The 19,363-nt window shown below is 35.3% G+C and overlaps 2 protein-coding genes and 1 pseudogene across 2 annotated transcripts; all 3 read left to right on the top strand.

The window, feature by feature from the left end:
- The first annotated feature begins 7,978 nt into the window (after positions 1 to 7,978).
- On the top strand, positions 7,979 to 11,146 carry LOC123267010 (annotated as a pseudogene).
- Positions 11,147 to 12,442: 1,296 nt separating this feature from the next.
- On the top strand, positions 12,443 to 13,663 carry LOC123267955 (ATP-dependent DNA helicase pfh1-like). The gene has a single exon (XM_044732839.1). It carries the CDS (start codon positions 12,443 to 12,445, stop codon positions 13,661 to 13,663), a length of 1,221 nt encoding a protein of 406 aa, XP_044588774.1.
- A 2,027-nt stretch (positions 13,664 to 15,690) lies between these two features.
- Positions 15,691 to 16,176, top strand: LOC123267954. The gene has a single exon (XM_044732838.1). It carries the CDS (start codon positions 15,691 to 15,693, stop codon positions 16,174 to 16,176), a length of 486 nt encoding a protein of 161 aa, XP_044588773.1.
- Positions 16,177 to 19,363: the final 3,187 nt, after the last annotated feature.

The following is a 19,363-nucleotide window of genomic DNA, read 5'->3' as shown; positions in this document are numbered from 1 at the left end:
GATAATATTACGTTTATTGCGGACTCAGGCGCAACTGAGCATATAATTAACAAGAGTTTGATTTTAAGTAATTTTAAACATTGCACAGGCGAGGTAATTAAAAGTGCAAATAAAAATAAGTCAGCTGACATAGTAATAGATGGAGTCGGTGACCTTTACTTAAAATCAAATCTTAGCAAAATAAAATTAACGAACGTATTATCTGCAGAAAATATCGCAAATAATTTAATTTCTCTTAGACGATTTGTAGATGCTGGATTAGGAATATTTTTAGATGATAAAAAATTATAAATATTCGATAAAGAAACAGGTGAAATATGTTTAACAGGAAAGTATGTTAAACCTTACTGGCTTGTTACCTTCGAGGTAAAATATGCTGAGGAGGTTAATAGGCCAGATTACACAACGTACTCTTGTACTGCTGAAATTATTTCTCCAAATGAATTTTCCGAACAATCTCAGACGGTACCTGTTGATTTAAATTTGCAAAAGATGGAGGGAGATTTAGATGTTTCCTCTCATAAATCAACATCATCTGAGCTTGGGAGGGAGAGTAAGAAGAAAAGTCTTTTGGAGAAAGATAGAAGTAATATAGAAGCAGAAATCACAGATTTTTTATTAGATGAACAAACTTTAAATAGAAGAATTTTAGATTTTAATTCAGCTGATGCTCTAGAAGATTTTAATAATATTAAAAGTGCTGAAAATAATATACAACAATTAAAAATAATAAAAATAGATGAAGGTATGTTATGGCACATAAGACTAGGTCATCCAAGCTTGAATTATGTAAAAGAACTTAAAAAATCTGAGCAGTCGTTGTGTAATGTAAACTTTAAAGAAAATATTTTAGATTGTGAAACCTGTATTCTATTTAAGATGGAAAAATTACCCTTTAAAGAATCTAGACTAATAGCAGATAGGCCGTTACACACAATTCATGTGGACACTATGGGACAATTTAAAATAAATTCGTTCCCAGGTGCTTACAAATACATTATTGTGTTTTTAGATGATTTTTCTAGATTTGCAAAAATTTATTCTATTAAAAATAAAAATGAAGCTGCTAGTTGTTTAGAAAGCTTCATAAATACAACTAAAAATTTATTAGGTAAAAATGATAAAGTGTGCTATATCAGAACTGATAATGCTAGGGAGTTTACGGGAGGTGATTTTGTAGATGTTATGCATAAAGAAAAAATAGAATCAGATTATGCACCACCGTATACTCCAGAGTTAAATGGTACAGCTGAGAGATTTAATAAAACAATACAACAGAAAATTATAGCGTTATTGTTTGACTCTGGTCTGCCTAAATCGATGTGGATATTGGCAGCTGAAACAGCTGTTAATATGTACAATCGAACACCTCACAAAACCAATGGTTTTGTATCACCATTCAATAAACTCAATGCAAAGATTAGCACACATATGAATAAAATTAGAAGGTTTGGATGTTTAGCTTATGTTAAACTTCCAATTTCAGAAAATAAATTTTCTGAAAGAGCAATAAGATCCATACTGGTAGGTTACTCACGTACTGGTTATGTATTGTGGGAGCCGACCTCTGGAAAATTCTTAAATTCAAGACATGTCAGATTTAATGAAAAACTAGTTTATAAGGATATTTACAAAACAAAAAATTTAGAAGTTGAAGATTCTTCAACAATTGAAAAACAAAAAGATGTAGAAGTAGAAGATAATTCAATTGATGGGAAAATAGATTCTGAATCTTCTGATGCAAATACTCCTGTAACAATAAACTCTAAAGATAAACTAGTTAATTCAGATAAATCTAAAAAGCGTAAATTAGATGATAATGGATCAATTGATACCAAATTTAAGAAGTTGAGAGCTTCAAAAAGAAAACCAAAACCCAAGATAGATGATAACTTCGTTTATGCCAAAACAATAAAAAAGTTCACGATTATAGATGAAGAAGATTTTATACATGCTATGCTTTCTTCTATCAACAAGAATCCCAGTAATTACAAAGAGTGTTTACTGCGGGAAGACTGTGTTGATTGGATTAAAGCAGTTAAAGAAGAATTAAAATCAATAGATGATAACAAAGTCTACAATCTAGTTAAAAGACCTGTAGATGCTAATGTAGTGAACTCTAGATGGGTTTTTAAAACCAAAATTGGCAAAACTGGAGAAACCATCTATAAAGCTAGAGTGGTTGTAAAAAGTTTTCTAGATGTAATCGAGTATGAGCTGAAAGAAACTTATGCTCCAGTCTCAAGACTTCCAGTAATCAGATTAGCACTAGCAATCATAAATAAACTTGATTTAGACGCATAGCAAATGGATGTAAAAACTGCCTTTCTGTATGGGACTCTGGAAAAGGCAATTTTTATGGAGATTCCAGAAGGCTATGATTGCAGTGATGAAATCAGAGAAAAGATGGTCTGGAAGCTTGAAAAATCTCTTTATGGATTGAGGATCAGTCCTAAGAGATGGAACAAAAAGTTCACTGAAGAAGCACTGAAACTAGGTTAGGAGAATGATCTAAACGAGCCATGCTTATTTACTTGGAGAAAAGATGGAAAAATTGCCATCGTAATCCTATACGTAGATGATATGATTGCAGCTAGCAATGTACCCGAAAAATTAGATGAACTTATAAATCATTTCAGTAACGTTTTCGAAATGAAAATTTTGGGAGAACCGGAGAATTTTCTTGGGATGAAAATTCACCGTGATAGAAGTAAATGTGAAATGTCTATTACACAGCCTGAGTACACTGAAAAGATCCTAGAACGTTTCGATCTGAAAGAATGTAATGCTCAAGACACACCCATGATAACTAGACAAGTCAAAAATAGAAACAATAAAAACATAGGAAAATTAGATGATTCCAATGTTCCAGCTAATGCACCTTATAGAGAGGCTATAGGGAGTCTGTTGTATCTTGCTGGTGCAACCAGACCAGATATATCATATGCTGTAAATTTATTGTCTAGAAGACAGAATAATCCAACCAAAGGAGATTGGACTGAAGTCAAAAGAATTTTCAGATATCTTAGAGGAACAACTGATTTGGGTTTGTACTATAGAGCTAAAACCGAAATTATGGAAGCTATGACTGACACTAGCTTCAGAGATCGTGAAAATTCGACTTCGACAAGTGGTTACATCATCCAAGTGTACAGTGATACAGTAGCTTGGAGAAGCCACAAACAGTCCTCTTCTGCTACATCAACTTGTCAAGCAGAATATCTTGCCATGAGCGAATCTTGTAAGGAATTAATTTCCTTGGATAAAGCGATTAGAGATATAATAGGTAAAACTATGTATCCAGTCACTATTAGATGTGATAATAAATCAGCCTGTGACTGTACTCAAATGGAGGGAAGTCACAAATTGAAAGATTTTGATGATGACGTTGAGCTTATCAAATCCAATCTGGCTGAAAGAGAAAGAACAGGCAAGAAACCTCAAATGGCTGAAACTCATGGTGATTTTGTTAAATCATGTGTCTTGGCGGGCAAAATAAAGGTAAAATGGATATCCACTAAAGAAAATACTGCGGATATTATGACTAAACCTTTACCCTCTACATCACATATCAAACTCAGAAATAAAATGATGAATATTTAGATGATAAAATTTTAGATGATATAGATGTTAAATATAGATGTCGAATTTAGATGTTAAATATAGATGTTATATAGAAGATTTAAACTAATAAGTTTAATCATATAATTAATTAATATTTACAGAAGTTAATATTCAATCTTAGCAGAGTGTGCAGCGGAGAAAAACAAAGAAGTTCAAGGACCTTGTTCTTAATTGGAACTTCAGATAAAGACTTTACCTTTTTTTATTAATATTTAATATTAGATATGTTCATGATCGTTAATCGATTTTAGATGTAATTTTTGAAATTATGTTATTCATTATATTTAAAATATGTATGTGCAAAGGGAGGGAGTGTCAGAAATAGTTTACTTTGTTCATACATGAGGCACCATCTATTAGACGTTTAAAGTAATTACTAAGCCTCTAGAGTAGTCTCTTACATTGTAACATACTCACTCTTGACTATAGCTCTGTACCGATCACACGTACATCTAGAAGTTCTGTGTACAAGACATAATAAAGCTGCAACTACATATAGACGTATATATAATCAAAGTGTTATATTATTACTAGAATAGCCATCCTTCCTATTTTCCACAAATTATTATCATAGTCCTTCAAATATAATAAAAAATCTAATCCTTTCTGATGCTTTTTATTTCTTTTTTCGCATGAGAGAGTATTACCGAAAAATTATGTTTTTGTTAAATACCTCAACATTTTCATGATAGTATTTTTATTTTTATTGTGCGTTTCTATTGTATTTTAAGTTATTATTTTTTTTTCGTATTTGTTTATTCATTTATTACCATTGCTGCAAAAAAACATGATTGTTCAACAAATTACTTTAGTCATTTGTTGAAATTACATTTCAAATTACATTTTTACTAATCTTTACGACATATTAAATTATAAAAAAATTTTTTATATTCCATATTTATGTGTTCATATTAATATTAACTTTTGAATGGAACTTTTCACTTTCTGTTAAAAAGAGTTATCATTACTGGCTGAGGTTTAAAGTCAAATTCAAATTTTCTACAGAATTTTCAACTAACGCCCTCTGAGTATTTATTGACTTTTTGCTTAATTGCGTAATTGATCAATTATCCGCTTGATATCGGCAATTAGAGGACTCTATTGTCCTTCATTATAATTGGTCCTTAATTGACGTTGGTTTTTTAATGAATCATTATCGTATCAACAATTATACCAGTTTATTGATGAACAATGTCTTGTAAAACAAGTGAAAATTACATTAACTTGGTTGGGTTCGAGTCAAAAACTTTACATGATTAGAAATTACCCACGAATCGTGATTTTTTATGTTTATTTTTCTATAAACATCGAACAGATAAACTATTCATTTGCGAAAGTGCTAGATTTGTTCTGTGTGAGGTTATCAAAGTGTGGAATAAGTTCACATTACCAGGAAACAATTTACATCGTTCAATTGGAAAAATTGAAAAATTACATAAAAACTGGCAAAAAACTCAAGTACATAAAGCTCGCAAAAAATCTCCCGCACAACAATTGGCCGAAAAAACTTTTATCAATTCTCTCGACATTGCACCGCTTCGAAATTGCACCGCAGAATGTTTTGACAACATTAAGCTCACCACAAAGGAAAGTTTTGATTGCTAGTCGGGAAATTTGCAAACGTAGTCAGTTGATAAAGATTTCAGCCAATATTGACGATGTACAAAATACATAGACCTTTTGTGTGGAAGACAATTCAAATTATATTTCGATGGAAAGTGCTGGGACAAATGTAAATACTAATGAAGTTGATAAAGCAGGTAAAATTAAATGGTTACTCGTTGCTTTTATTTTTAATAATCCATTTTAAAGAATTCTTCTCACAGCAATAACTTTACAATTAATTTTTAATTTATTATTCTGTGAATGATTTTTACACAGTAAGAAAATTTTCGTCTAATTTAACACAAATATTTATTTTATTGACTGTTTTTACACAAACTAATGTTAATTCAACATTCTAGTGTGTTAAATCAACACATGAGAATGTGAAATTCTACACAATAGAGTGTAATATTCTACACAAAAATTTTTATACTTTATGCAACGACAAAAAATTTTTTACTGAGTAAATGTACTGTGAATAGTCTATACTAACGTCATAATTTTTATATTATTCACTTACTTGATAGACAATTTGCTCACACTTTACTAATGCTTTATGTAATACTGTACATTACTGAAAATATACGAGCAATTTCACTAGAAACCAAATATGTAAGTTTTCGACTATTTAAGATAAAAGTAATATTTTATCATCATTTACAGTAGACCAGAAAGTTGTTAACATTTTCAAAGGAGTGTGAGCTTAATAATTATGAAGTTCTCGCAATTCAAAAGATCTTTTTTATGAGCTAATAACATTCAATTTTTTTCTTCTTTTTGTGGGGGTCATATCTTCCACCCACTCCCGGGTAGTTTAATTATTATTATTTTTAATTATTTATTATTATTTATAATTATTATTATTAAATAATATATAATTATTTAATTATCATTATTTATAATTAGTGATATTATTTAATTATTATTATTATCATTTATGTTTATTGTCACTATTTAATTTTTTGTATTGTAAGTAATTGTATTGCAAGTAATAAAATTCACATTTGCAGCTGATGAGACCCTAATAAAATTTATTCTAATAGGATTAAAAATATGTAAAATTAGTCGATAAGAAGCTTAAGGATTTTTCCCAAATATTTCCACAAAATATTCTCAATAACATACCTTTTTCTAAAGAGCAATTAAGGGATTAAAAACTCTTGTCGCCTGGCCAGCGACCGGACCCAAGACCTCACTAATTTCTCTCTATACCCATACCTATATATCTATTTCTCTCTCTCTCTCTATCTATCTCTTTAATTATTGCTAATCTATCTCCTTAATTATTGCTAATCAGGTGACAGCATATTTGGAAGATAATGAGCTATTTGATCCTTTTCAGTCTGGATTTAGAAAACATCACAGCACGCAAACAGCGTTATTGAAATTCACTGATGATATTCGACAGGCAATGGACAACAGCAAACTCACTGTATTAGTATTGTTTGACTTGAGCAAAGCTTTCGACTATGTTGATCCCAAAAATATACTGATTGCGCTATTTGAGCTTGGTTTCTCAATGGAAACAATAAATTGGTTCTTCTCTTACTTGTCGGGTCGATCTCAATCAATATTAAACGATCTTGGGACTTCAATTCAACTACTCAAAACGTCATTTGGTGTTCCGCAGGGATCTGTTCTGGATCCAATCCTGTTTCTAATAGTCATGAATTCTGTGGCTCAGCGGCTGGTATATTGCAAGCATGGATTGTTTGCTGACGACAAATATATATACTCTCACTTCTTTTTCTATCAGCTACATGATGCTATCTGGAGGGTCAACTCGGATGCACAATCAGTCGCTGACTGGGCAAGAGACCATGGATTGGAAATCAACCTAGCTAAAACAAAGGCTATGATCTTGGGCTCTAATAGTAAGTTGAAAAAGCTTGAGGACTTGGATCTGCCACCAACAGTAGTAAATGGTGTCATAATACCCTACGTTAACTATACCAAGTGCTTAGGTATTCAGCTAAGCAGAAATCTGTCATGGAACTACCACGTCACTCAGATAGTTAGTAAAGTGAGCTCAGCTCTGCATTGTCTCAAAGTAAGGAAAAATATCTTTTCAACTCCTATAAGGAAATTACTAGTATCAGCAACCATCTTACCACTCGTTAACTATTGTTCCGTTGTATTGGTCGACTCAACTTCTGATAACAATTTAAAACTACAACGTGCGATTAACTGCTCTATCAGATTTATTTTTAATCTCAAAAAAGATGAGCACATTACACCTTTCAGACATGAGCTAGGATGGTTGTCTGTAAAGTATCGCCGAATGTACTACATGAGCTGTTATTTTTACAAGTTACTTCGAGTTGAAAAGCCCAAGTACTGACGAGAGCTATTCATTGAAGACATTGATGTTAGACGTTCCAATAGGCTAGCAGCTAAAAAACATACTTCCTTCAAGATACCTCATTTTGCTACCACCTATATGGAACACTCCTTCTTAATCTCCGTGATTCGTCTGTGGGAAGAACTACCAGAAGAAATCGTAAACTCAAGTAGCAGTGAAGTCTTCAAAAATAAAGTTTTTGACTATTTACTAAATTTAGACAGTTGATAAATTGAATAATTGATAGATTAAATTTGTTGATTACAATACTTGTATACTAATTAAAAAATTCAAATTGAGATAATAGTCGAATCAGTTTAGAAAAGTTTAAAAATGGTTAAAAGTTTTTGCAATATTATTCTAAAATTTAGGTTAAGAACTATGTACTTACATTTAATATTATTGAAGTGAAACTTCTTTAGAATCGTTGTGATTTCAAACCGGATGCAACGAAAAAACGACAGGTAAGAGACACAAATACAAAAATGTGTAGGATGAAGCCAGGGGAAAGAATGAGACAGAAATATACATACAATTTGTATATTATCGGTCTCTCCTCTTTGTTCCATACTTCGTAGCGTCCCCACTCCCGTCTTCTAAGCATAGTCGCCTGTAATTTGTGAGCCAGAGCGAGAGAGCAGATGTCAGTGTGTATGTATATTGCACACTGTTTAATACGTGCTTGTATTTGAGCATTTAACGTGTGTAGTGCATGTGAAAACTACGTGAGCTTACTGTACACTGTATGCGGCTGCGTATTACAGCGTTTTAGTAAGATAGCGTGGTGTGTTATTATTTAACTGTTTGTGAGTATTTTTATATCTTGTACTAAATAATAAATTTTATAAAATGCCGAAAACTAATGCCGAAATGTGTCGTCAATATCGACGCAAAAATGAAAGTAAAATGAAAAAAAAATCAGCAAAAAGTTCAACACAACGCAGTCCCGAGTTTCGTGCAAGTAAAAAACAATTATTGAACAATCAAAATAGATGTTCAGATATAAGTGTCAATGTGACTGATGTAATAAATGGTAAGTGTAAATATTTTTAATCCTGTTTTAAGTATAAACTAATATATCAATGTTTTTCAATCAATAAATTTGATTTTTATTTTAAACTGATCATGGATTATATATATATATATATATATATATATATATATATATATATATATATATATATATATATATATATATAACCTCAATACATCATGTGTCTAACCTTATTTATTTTTTTCTGTTTTAGACCACTCTCAGCAACAAAATAGTGTTCCAACGGGATATAATTTAGTAAATAATGATTGTAAGTACTAATAATTAATACTAACTTTCATCATTTAATGTTAAATAATTTAAAGAAATTTTTCAATTTAATAATAATTTTAATGAAAAACTTAAAAACTTAAAAATTTAATTTAAAAACATGTACCTAATTTACAATTCATGATTTAAAATATTAAAAAAATTTAATTTAATTTAAACTTATATTCAATAATTCAATAATTCTTAAATTAACAAAATGATTTAATATTTAGATTTATAGGAAAAAAAACAATTTTAAGACGGATGAATATTTTTGAATGGTAAAATAAATTGTAAAAAAATTCAAAATTAAAATGATAAAAAAAAAAAATAATTTAATTTTAAACTAAAGAGTGGATAATTTTTAAATGGTACATATAATTTAATAACCATATTTGAAAATAATCATTATCTTAAAATGAGTTTTTAAAATTAATTTTATATACATTTTTCGAATTTACGATGTAAAAAATTTTAGTTTTTAAGGAATTGATTCTCAATACACAGTCGATAGATAACTCGTTACATACTTTGTATTGTTTTTTTCAGATAACCCTCCAGTAGATGTACAGCCAGAAATTCCATACTCACGGTTTCGTCGAAATAAGTTTGCTCATAAAGAATTTAACGACAAGTTTTTAAACAATATGTTTGGTCATAAGTGCTCCGTTTGTGATCGATTGTGGTTTAAGTTAGATTTAAAATCACCACGTGCTGAAGATGAACAATTATTAAGGGTAATAGTTGAAAATTACAATACAGTTGAAGATATTTTACTGTGCAACACGTGTTACCAAGCAATTGGGAGGAAAGTGATTCCTATAATGTCTACTTATAACGGTTTTAAATATGAAAAAATACCTGAGGTTTTACCACCGCTTGACTTAATTTCGGAAAGACTTGTCTCACCACGAGTTCCATTTATGCAAATTCGACGGTTACGACATGTTCATGGGCAATATGGAATTTATGGACAAATCATTAATGTACCAGTCGAGGTAAACAATATGGTAAAACTCTTACCCCGTAATGTCGATGATGATTACTGTATTAACGTACACATTAAAAAGAAAAATAATACATAGATCAAGCTATTTAATGGGACTAGTTAATAAAAGGACAATTCGTGCATGGCTTCAGTATTTGCTTCAAACTCCACTTTATTTATTTTACGATATTAAAATTGATGAAAGCTTCTTCAACAATAATAGTAATAATGAAATCGATCTAGAAGAAATGAGTGAAGATATACCGGTCGAAGAGAGTCTAACAGCACAACAGAAAACTCTACTTTGGAATGAAGATATGTATTTACGGATCGCTCCTGGAGAATATAATATTCCCAAAAGTATAATTTTTGATGAACATGCCGAAGAACTTTCTTTCCCATCGATTTATTTGGGTCATTTCCGAAAATTCAGAGAGGGAGTAAATGCAACACCGTTCGCAATAGCAACTAGCGAATTACGAAGATCAGATCGGCGTGGAGTTACTCCACATCATTTATTATATCTAGCAATGAAAATTATGAGGTTAAGAGTTCGTGACTCGCTTACGATTGCATTTAAACATGTGGGAAAAAATACTAATATTACACGGCAGCAAGTTGAGTCAGCTGACTACATTAATAATTGTATCGAAAGTAATTTAGCTTTTCTGCGCTCAATACCAAATTCAGTATGGTATTGGAGCGATCGAAAAAGAGATCTTTTTGCGATGATTCGGCAACTAGGAAAACCTACGATGTTTCTTACTTTGAGTGCCAATGAAATCGGATGGACCAATTTAATACAATTATTGTACAAATTAAAAATAACGGTACTGAAATTTCAGCTGAACAAGCTGCGTCACTGGATTACATATCTAAGACTACACTAGTGAATGAAGATGCTGTGACCTGTGCTATCTATTTTAATAAAATAGTCAATATATTGATAACTATTCTCCAATCAAAGAAGAACAGCCCATTTGGAAATTATTATGTTGTCGACTATTTTAAACGAATTGAATTTCAGCATCGTGGTAGTCCTCATGCACATATTTTATTGTGGCTGAATGACGCTCCATCAGATCCTCTTGGTACAAACTATCAAGATACTGTAATGATGATTGATCAATTGATATCAATTTCTTCATCAGAAGCTTCTGGACATATTCGCTTGCAAAGTCACAAACATACCTTTACCTGTTATAAAAAAGTACATGCCAATCAACCTCAGAAATGCCGATTTGATGCTCCATTTATGCCATGTAAATCCACTACAATATTAAAACCAATGCAGAAAGATCATCCAGGATATGCTGATTACGCTAAGCAGTATAAACAAATACAAATTAATCTTGAGAACAATGATTACGAGAATATTGAAATGTTTTATGCACAAAATCATATAACTTCTGATAATGATTATTTTCATATTCTTGAAGCTGGAATTACCAGACCTAAAGTATTTTTGAAGCGACAACCTAAAGAAAAATGGCACAACCCTTTCAATCCTTTTTATTCTCAATGTCTTACAATCAAATACAGATATGCAATTTATTATCGAAGAATACTCATGTGCAGCGTATGTTGTTGAATATGTCAATAAAACTAATAGGGGTATAAGTAATTTACAAAGACAAATTCATGAAATCATGGATGAAAACCCTGAGTTTGATATAGTAGAAATAACTAGAAAAATGAGTGTTAATATGCTCAACACCGTTGAATTAACAAGCCAGGAAGCAGCGTGGTACCTTCTTCGTGAACCTATGTCTAGAAGTTCAGTCTCCATAGTTTATATTCCCACCGTTTGGCCTATTGAACGACAGCGTATTAGACGAACACAAAAAGAATTAGATGAATTAAATATCGATGAAGATTCAACAAGTATTTGGAAGGAAAACTGGTTTGATAAATACGAGAAGCGGCCACAAGAAATGGAAGAATTATCACTTGCACAATTCGTTGCTAATTTTACTAAAAATTCGCAAGGTGATTATATTCGTCGAAAGCAACAACGCATCATTCGTTATAGGAATTATGACATAGCCTCAGATATAAATGAGTATAAAAGAGAAATGGTGACTTTGCATATCCCATTTCGGAATGAAGAATTCGAGATTCTTGAAGAGATGAAATTTATTAGGATTTACGACGAAAATGAAAATCAAATTCTGGAGCGACGTAAAGAGTTTGAATCTGACTTAGACATTAATAAAACTATAGAGCTATGCCGAAAACTATGTCGCGAAAATGAAGAAGCAGACGATGACGATGAGATTCATGATATTGCCACTAGATTTCCAGAAATTAATCCATTCCAAACGCTATATGACAATCCGAATTCGGATGTAAACAGTGATTTACGTCTCGCAACCCTAAATAAACTTGGTGCCATTGCAAAACGGAAAGAAAATTTAATGCCTAACGACCAATATTATGAGCTGATGAAAATGGCAAACCAAAAACAAAAGGAACTTTTGATGCACGTCATTTACAATCTTCAGTTGGAAGATCCTCCTCCGCTGCAAATATTTTTACAGGACCAGCTGGATGTGGTAAAACATTTGTTATTAAATTATTAATGGAAATTTATAATCGATATTCTGAAAGTGATGGGTTTTGTAATGCTTATATCGCTTGTGCTTCTACTGGTAAAGCTGCTGTGGCTATCAATGGGACAACAGTACACACTGCACTGAAGATAAGTCTTTCAAAGTTGCTTCCTTTATCAATTGAAGTAGCCCAACAATATAGATCACTTTTTAAATATGTTCGTGTATTGATTATCGATGAAATTAGTATGATTGGAGCCGAGTTGTTGTCCCAAATAGATTCAAGGTTAAAGCAAATCACCGGTAATTTTGAAGTCCATTTTGGTGGATTAGATATAATTTTGATTGGTGATCTACGTCAACTACCGCCAGTTCGTGCTACCCCAATTTACAAACAAATAAAACGACAAATAGCAGGTTCAACACTATGGCGAGGGTTGAAATTTTTCGAACTAAACGAAGTTATGCGACAAGCTAATCAAAGTTTTGCAACAATATTAACAAAAATTGGTAATGGACAGTTGTTAGATCAGGAAGAGCTAGATTTAATTGAGTCACGGATTTACTCTGAAGAAGAAGCTGAGAGACTTTGTCCAGACGGTATACGATTTGTTTTTAATAATCATTCAGTTGCTGAATACAACAATAAAATTTTGAATTCTATAGAAGAAAAAGTGAATTCAGAGGCAACTGATATATATATTGGATGTAGAAATGTTGAACAGCAAACTTCTATGCGTCAAAAATTACATAAAATGTCAACTATTGATACAGGAGGTTTGCCATATCAAATTACATTGGTTTTGAACAAACCATACATGATAACAACTAACATCGATGTATCAGATGGATTAGCAAATGGTGCGACGGGAAAATTAATTTTCATTGAATATAATGACAAAGGAGAGATAGGTCGTTTATGGCTAGAATTTCCAGAATCTCCAAAAATCGGAGAAAAATTGAGAAGAAAGGCAGCGGCATCAATTCAAAACAATAATCTTCATCCACTGGCAGTACCAATAGATCGCAGAACATCATCTATACCACTAGTACCTAATAAAACCGTTATTGTAAAACGTAATCATTTCCCATTAGTCTCTGCATGTGCAATGACGATTCACAAGTCCCAGGGAGCTACTTTTGGTGAGATTGTATATGAATATGATAAATCACACGTTCAACAACTCCTGTACGTCGCATTATCACGAGTTACATCAATAAACGGCTTATATCTCGTTTCAAAAAAATGATAAAAATTTTACCATGGCCGAAGAGCGTCAGTATCTACAATTGATCTACAACATGAATTTCGAAGGCTGAACTTGAATCGACTTGAGACAATTACAAATGTTTTATATGATTTCTTAAATAAAAGAAAAGGGATGTCACTGTTTACCTTTAACTGTCAAAGCTTACGAGCTCATGTACAAGATCTGCAACATGACAATATAGTGTCATCGTCAAATTTTTTAATTCTTTCGGAGACATGGATGAATAATGAAGATATTGTAGACATTCCAAATTTTAATATTGTTGTTAATTACAAAAGACCACGTACGAGGGCAGGCGGAGTAGCAATTTATCACAACGTAAATGATGGAGCCCGTGTTGTTACGCCACAAATGGATCTCAATGCACAACAGATAGAATCATTGTCTGTTCAGCTTTCGAAAGTTGGAGAAATATGTGCCTGTGAGAGCAGAAATGACCAAGGAGATTTAATTTTGATCGTAGCAATTTACATCTTTCCCAACCAATCAATAAAATCAGTTATTGAATTTATACATGAAAATTTGATCAAATATACCCCAGAGGTATCGCGAATTCTCAAAAAGAATTATGATAAAATTCCGATGATTTTAAGTGGGGATTTTAACATAAATTTTGCATCAGATACAGCGCTTCCTTTGATTGAGTTTCTCGATACAACATTTTATTTAAAAATGTGTAACAATCGCACTCAATCAACTACAAGATCAAAAACGGTAATAGATGCAGTGTTCCAAAGATATATCAACCAAATTGAAACTAAAATATTTGTATCGTATTTTAGTTATCATAAGCCTCTTGTATCATTTGTTGAAACTGAAAATATGGAACTTGAGTAATAGATTATGTAACATATGTTAAATAAAATATAAAATATCTTTTAAAATTAATCAAAATACTTTCATTTTTGAACAATTAAACTTTGTAATTATCCTACCCTTGTTATAAATATTCATCTCATTCTTTTGTCGATTCACTGAAGTTTCACTTCTATCGTGTGTGAATCGCACACACACATTTTTTTATTTTTAAGATGTAAATATTTTGTATTTAAATTGCCATTTGGCCTGTGCCTTGGCATAAATAAATTTATCAATCAATCTTTTAACTAAAATACTTCTACTTTTCTATAATTTGAGAATCTATCTTGTACATGTACCTACGTATATCAATTCTATAATTTGTGTGTACCTAGAGAATCTTTCCTGTACATGTACCTACGTATATCAATTTCCCATACTTACGTACAACTAAGTACTCCTACCCTTAATATATTTTCTATATACTTCCATCGAGTACCCCCTACCCCAGGAGAGGTCGGAGGCCGAGATGAACACTTGAAAATTTTCAGTTCGACCGAGTGGCCCCTAAGCTTCGTATCGCATAATTGTAACTTCACCTCGTTTTAAGTACACGCGTGTATTAGCAATTAAATATGTTTAAATAAAAATTATAATTGTATATCTTCGTTTACATCACTAAATAACTCAATGCCCTAACATCCCAAAGTGGTGACCCCTAGTTTTGAATAATAATTCGCGTTTTAAATTTCAATTTAAATCAGATTTATATCGCGTAATTTTTATTTTCTTCTGGTGATTTGTGGGTATTGCAAATCAAGTGAGTATTTTATGCGCGTGTGATCAATCTTACTTAAATTTGTAGTCGATAGATTAAAAAAATTAAAATGGTTAACGGTGAGGAATTAAATGGAGGCAATGCGGTGACGGTAGTGGCCTCACAACGATTTCCCGAGTTCGTTGCGGCAGATCCCGAGATGTGATTCGCGATGGTCGAATCTCAATTTTTAAGAAACCGCATCATCGATAAGCAGCAGCAGTACCTGCAAGTATTATCATCAATACCTTCGCGGTACGTGACCGAAGTGCGGGACATCATTATGAAACCGCTTTCTGCTGCCCTGTACGACGAGCTGAAAGAGCAGCTTATCAAAAGGTTGAGCATCAGTCAAGAGTAGAAGACCCGCAAGCTGCTTGAAGGAGAGAAAATGGGCGACGAGAAACCGTCGCAATATCTTCGCCGATTACAAGCGCAAGCTGGATCATCGTTTCCTGACAGTCTTCTCAAGACACTGTGGCTACGGGGTTTACCAGAAAAGTATCAAACGGCGATGGCCACCCAGCAGAAAAAGGGCGTCACAGCTATGGCAGAGGTCGCCGACATTATTCATGGATTGCTGCCCTCGCGCCCGTCAATCTCAGAGGTGGCGGTAACGCAGGATACACAACTTGCCCTAGCGATGCAACAACTGCGCCTAGAGATAGCGGAGATCAAGAACCATCTAGGCAGCATGAACTCCCGTGGAAAGAAAGCAGAATTTTATAGGCGCGGCAAATCCCAGACACCCCATCGAGTTCAGAATTCTCAAGAGATACCCCGCTCTCGGTCACGTCAACGGGGCCCACGCCCTCCAGATATGTGCTGGTATCATTGGATATTTGCCGACAAAGCATCATTGTACTTCCCCGTGTAATTGGACGCCGGGAAACGACCAGGGCGGTCGTTAATGGCGGCCGACGACACTCGCCCAATAACCCACAGCCGTCTATTTGTCCGGGACCGTGAATCAGGTATGCGTTTCCTGATCGACACTGGAGCGGACTTGTGTGTGATTCCGCGCAAAATTTACCGCGGACCGTGTAAGAAAGCAACATACGAACTTTCTGCGGCCAACGGTACACCGATTTATATATATGGTGTTGCGACGTTTACACTAAATCTTGGGCTAAGGCGAGACTTCACATGGAGGTTTTTAATCGCAGATGTTTCCAAGCCTATCATCGGCGCAGACCTCCTGTCGCATTATGGACTGCTGGTTGATCTCAAGAACGGCAGGCTAATAGATACAACCACGAAAATTGGTCTTGTTGGTGAGATAATTCAGTGCGAGGACCCGGGCATCAGGGTCATCTCAGGCTCTTCCGAATACCATAAACTCCTGGAGGAATTTCCATCGATTACGCGACCATGTGGTGCTCCAGGAGAAGTGGAGCATCAGACTCAACACCACATCATAACGACACCAGGACCACCAGTGGCACTGAAGCCAAGGCGATTGGCTCCCGACAAACTGTTGGCAGCGAAGAAGGAGTTCGAAGCCATGATGCGCCTAGGACTTGCACGACCGTCAAAGAGTCCCTGGGCTGCACCTCTACACATGGTCCTTAAGAAGGATGACGAGTGGCGTCCATGCGGAGACTACAGAGGCCTCAACAGCCGGACCAGACCGGACAAATATGCTGTGCGGCACATCCACGACTTCTTATATTTGCTTCACGGTAAGAAAATATTTTCCCGAATTGATTTGGTTCGCGCTTTTAATCAGATACCAGTAGCTCCGGAGGACATTCAAAAGACAGCCATTACGACGCCGTTCGGCTTATTTGAGTTTCCATTTATAACATTTGGACTCCGAAACGCAGCCCAAACGTTCCAGCGCTTCATGGACGAGGTACTTCGCGGTTTGGACTTTTGTTACGCCTATATTGATGACATCCTTATCGCCTCATCGTCACCGGAAGAGCACATGAAACATCTCAGGACACTCTGCGAGAGGTTGGAGAGTTATGGTGTGGTGATAAATCCCAACAAGTGTATCTTCGGCGTGTCCGAGGTCGAATTCCTTGGGTACATGGTTTCCAGAGAGGGCACGCGTCCATTGCCCGAAAAAGTGGAGACTATTCGCTCGTTCCCTCAACCAACGACAGGTAAACAACTTTGTCAGTTTTTGGGTATGTTGAACTTCTACCGTAGGTTCATACCCAAAGCTGCAGACATCCAGGCACCGCTGAACGAGCTACTTCGAGGAGACATTAAAGGCCGTGCACCAGTCAAGTGGACCCCTGCAGCAGTCGCCGCATTCGAGACATGCAAGGAAAGCTTGACGCAAGCCACACTGTTGGTCCACCCGAAGTCAGAAGCTCTACTAGCCATTTTCACGGATGCCTCTGATGTAGGCGTCGGAGCAGTTCTACAACAATGGGTTAGTGAGCATATGAGTTTTCTATTTATAGTGACCATAAACCTCTAACCTTTGCTTTTAAGTTAAGATCAGTGCAGTGTTCACCACGTCAACAACGTCACTTGGACTTCGTTGGCCAGTTTTCTACGGACATCCGTCATGTGTCAGGCCAAGAGAACGTCATTGCTGATGAACTATCACGCATTGAGGAATTGGAGTCTACAATCGACTACGAGGCGTTAGCAGAATCTCAAAAGACAGATCAGGAGCTTTTGGACCTGCAACACCAATCCTCAGCGCTCCAGCTAAAACTAGTCCCAATTCCAGGATCAGGCATCATGGTTATGTGTGATGTTTCGACTGCGGTACCCCGCCCGTTCATCACTGAACCGTTCAGACAAGCAGCATTCAACTCCGTTCACCAGCTGTCGCATCCTGGAGCTAATGCAACATGCAAACTTGCAGCACAGCGGTATATCTGGCCATCTATGAGGGCAGATTGTAGGAGATGGGCTAGATGTTGTCTCAAGTGTCAGCGATCCAAGGTCACTCGCCACGTCTCAGCTCCAGTTGGGTCGTTTGCCCCTCCATCGTCCAGGTTTGAACATGTCCATTTAGATTTAATCATTATGCCGCATTGCGATGGCAATCGGTATTGCTTAACTATGATAGACAGGTTCTCCCGTTGGCCAGAGGTAGTTCCACTCCCAGATCAGGGAGCTGTGACAGTTGCTCGAGCGTTTTTTGATAACTGGATCGCGCGATTTGGTGTTCCACTGCGCGTTACCACGGACCAAGGTCGGCAGTTCGAGTCTAACTTATTCAGATATCTAAATCAAATAGCCGGCACGACTCACATCCGAACAACGGCTTATCATCCTGCAGCAAACGGCATGGTCGAGCGTTTTCACAGGCAACTAAAAGCAGCTATTCGCTGTCATCAAGACCGATGGACAGAAGCACTACCATCAGTCATGCTGGGCATTCGCTCAGCTTGGAAGGAAGATTTGGGCACTACAACTGCAGAGATGTTGTACGGTCAACCTTTACGTATTCCAGGCGAGTTCCTAACGTCACGTGTACCACAGAATGACGATTCTGGTGCGGCGACCTTCATCAAAGAACTCAGAAAACGGTTCCAGCAACTACGTCCAGCAGCTATAAATCGACATGGCGAGAAAAAGATCTTCGTGTTCAAGGATCTTACTACAGCCAGTCATGTGTTTGTGCGATACGACGGACCCAAACAACCGCTTCAACAACCATATACAGGACCTTATCCGGTTATCAGCAGAGCTGATAGGTTTTTCACCGTCAACATGGATGGTAGAAACACTACAGTCACAGTTGATCGTCTGAAACCGGCATACACAATGGCAAGCGACATCGAAGGACCAGAACTGGAGGAACCAGATGACGAGGTTGTCATCGCTCTTCCACGACGCGGCCATCCAAGAGGGCCTGTAAATCCACCAGAGCTCTCACAACAGCAGCCAGAACAAGTGGAGCCAGACGACGAGGTGATCATCGCACGTCCACGACGTGGACGCCCAAGAAACCCCGCGGCTCCACCAGAGCATCAACATCATCGAGAAGTCCAACCAGCACCAAAACTTCCAATTCCACCCGAATTTCCAGCATCGCCAGAACCGGATCCGGGCATTCTACTAAGGGTTGACAACCCAAGGCAGACAAGGAC

Source organism: Cotesia glomerata, linkage group LG6, assembly GCF_020080835.1.
Source record: "Cotesia glomerata isolate CgM1 linkage group LG6, MPM_Cglom_v2.3, whole genome shotgun sequence".
Taxonomy (NCBI): domain Eukaryota; kingdom Metazoa; phylum Arthropoda; class Insecta; order Hymenoptera; family Braconidae; genus Cotesia; species Cotesia glomerata.
This window is presented reverse-complemented; position numbering and strand designations above follow the sequence as displayed.

Excerpts from the sequence above, each read along its gene's own strand:
- LOC123267955 (XM_044732839.1), top strand. The coding sequence starts at position 12,443 with ATGGAAATTTATAATCGATATTCTGAAAGTGATGGGTTTTGTAATGCT.
- LOC123267954 (XM_044732838.1), top strand. The coding sequence starts at position 15,691 with ATGGGCGACGAGAAACCGTCGCAATATCTTCGCCGATTACAAGCGCAA.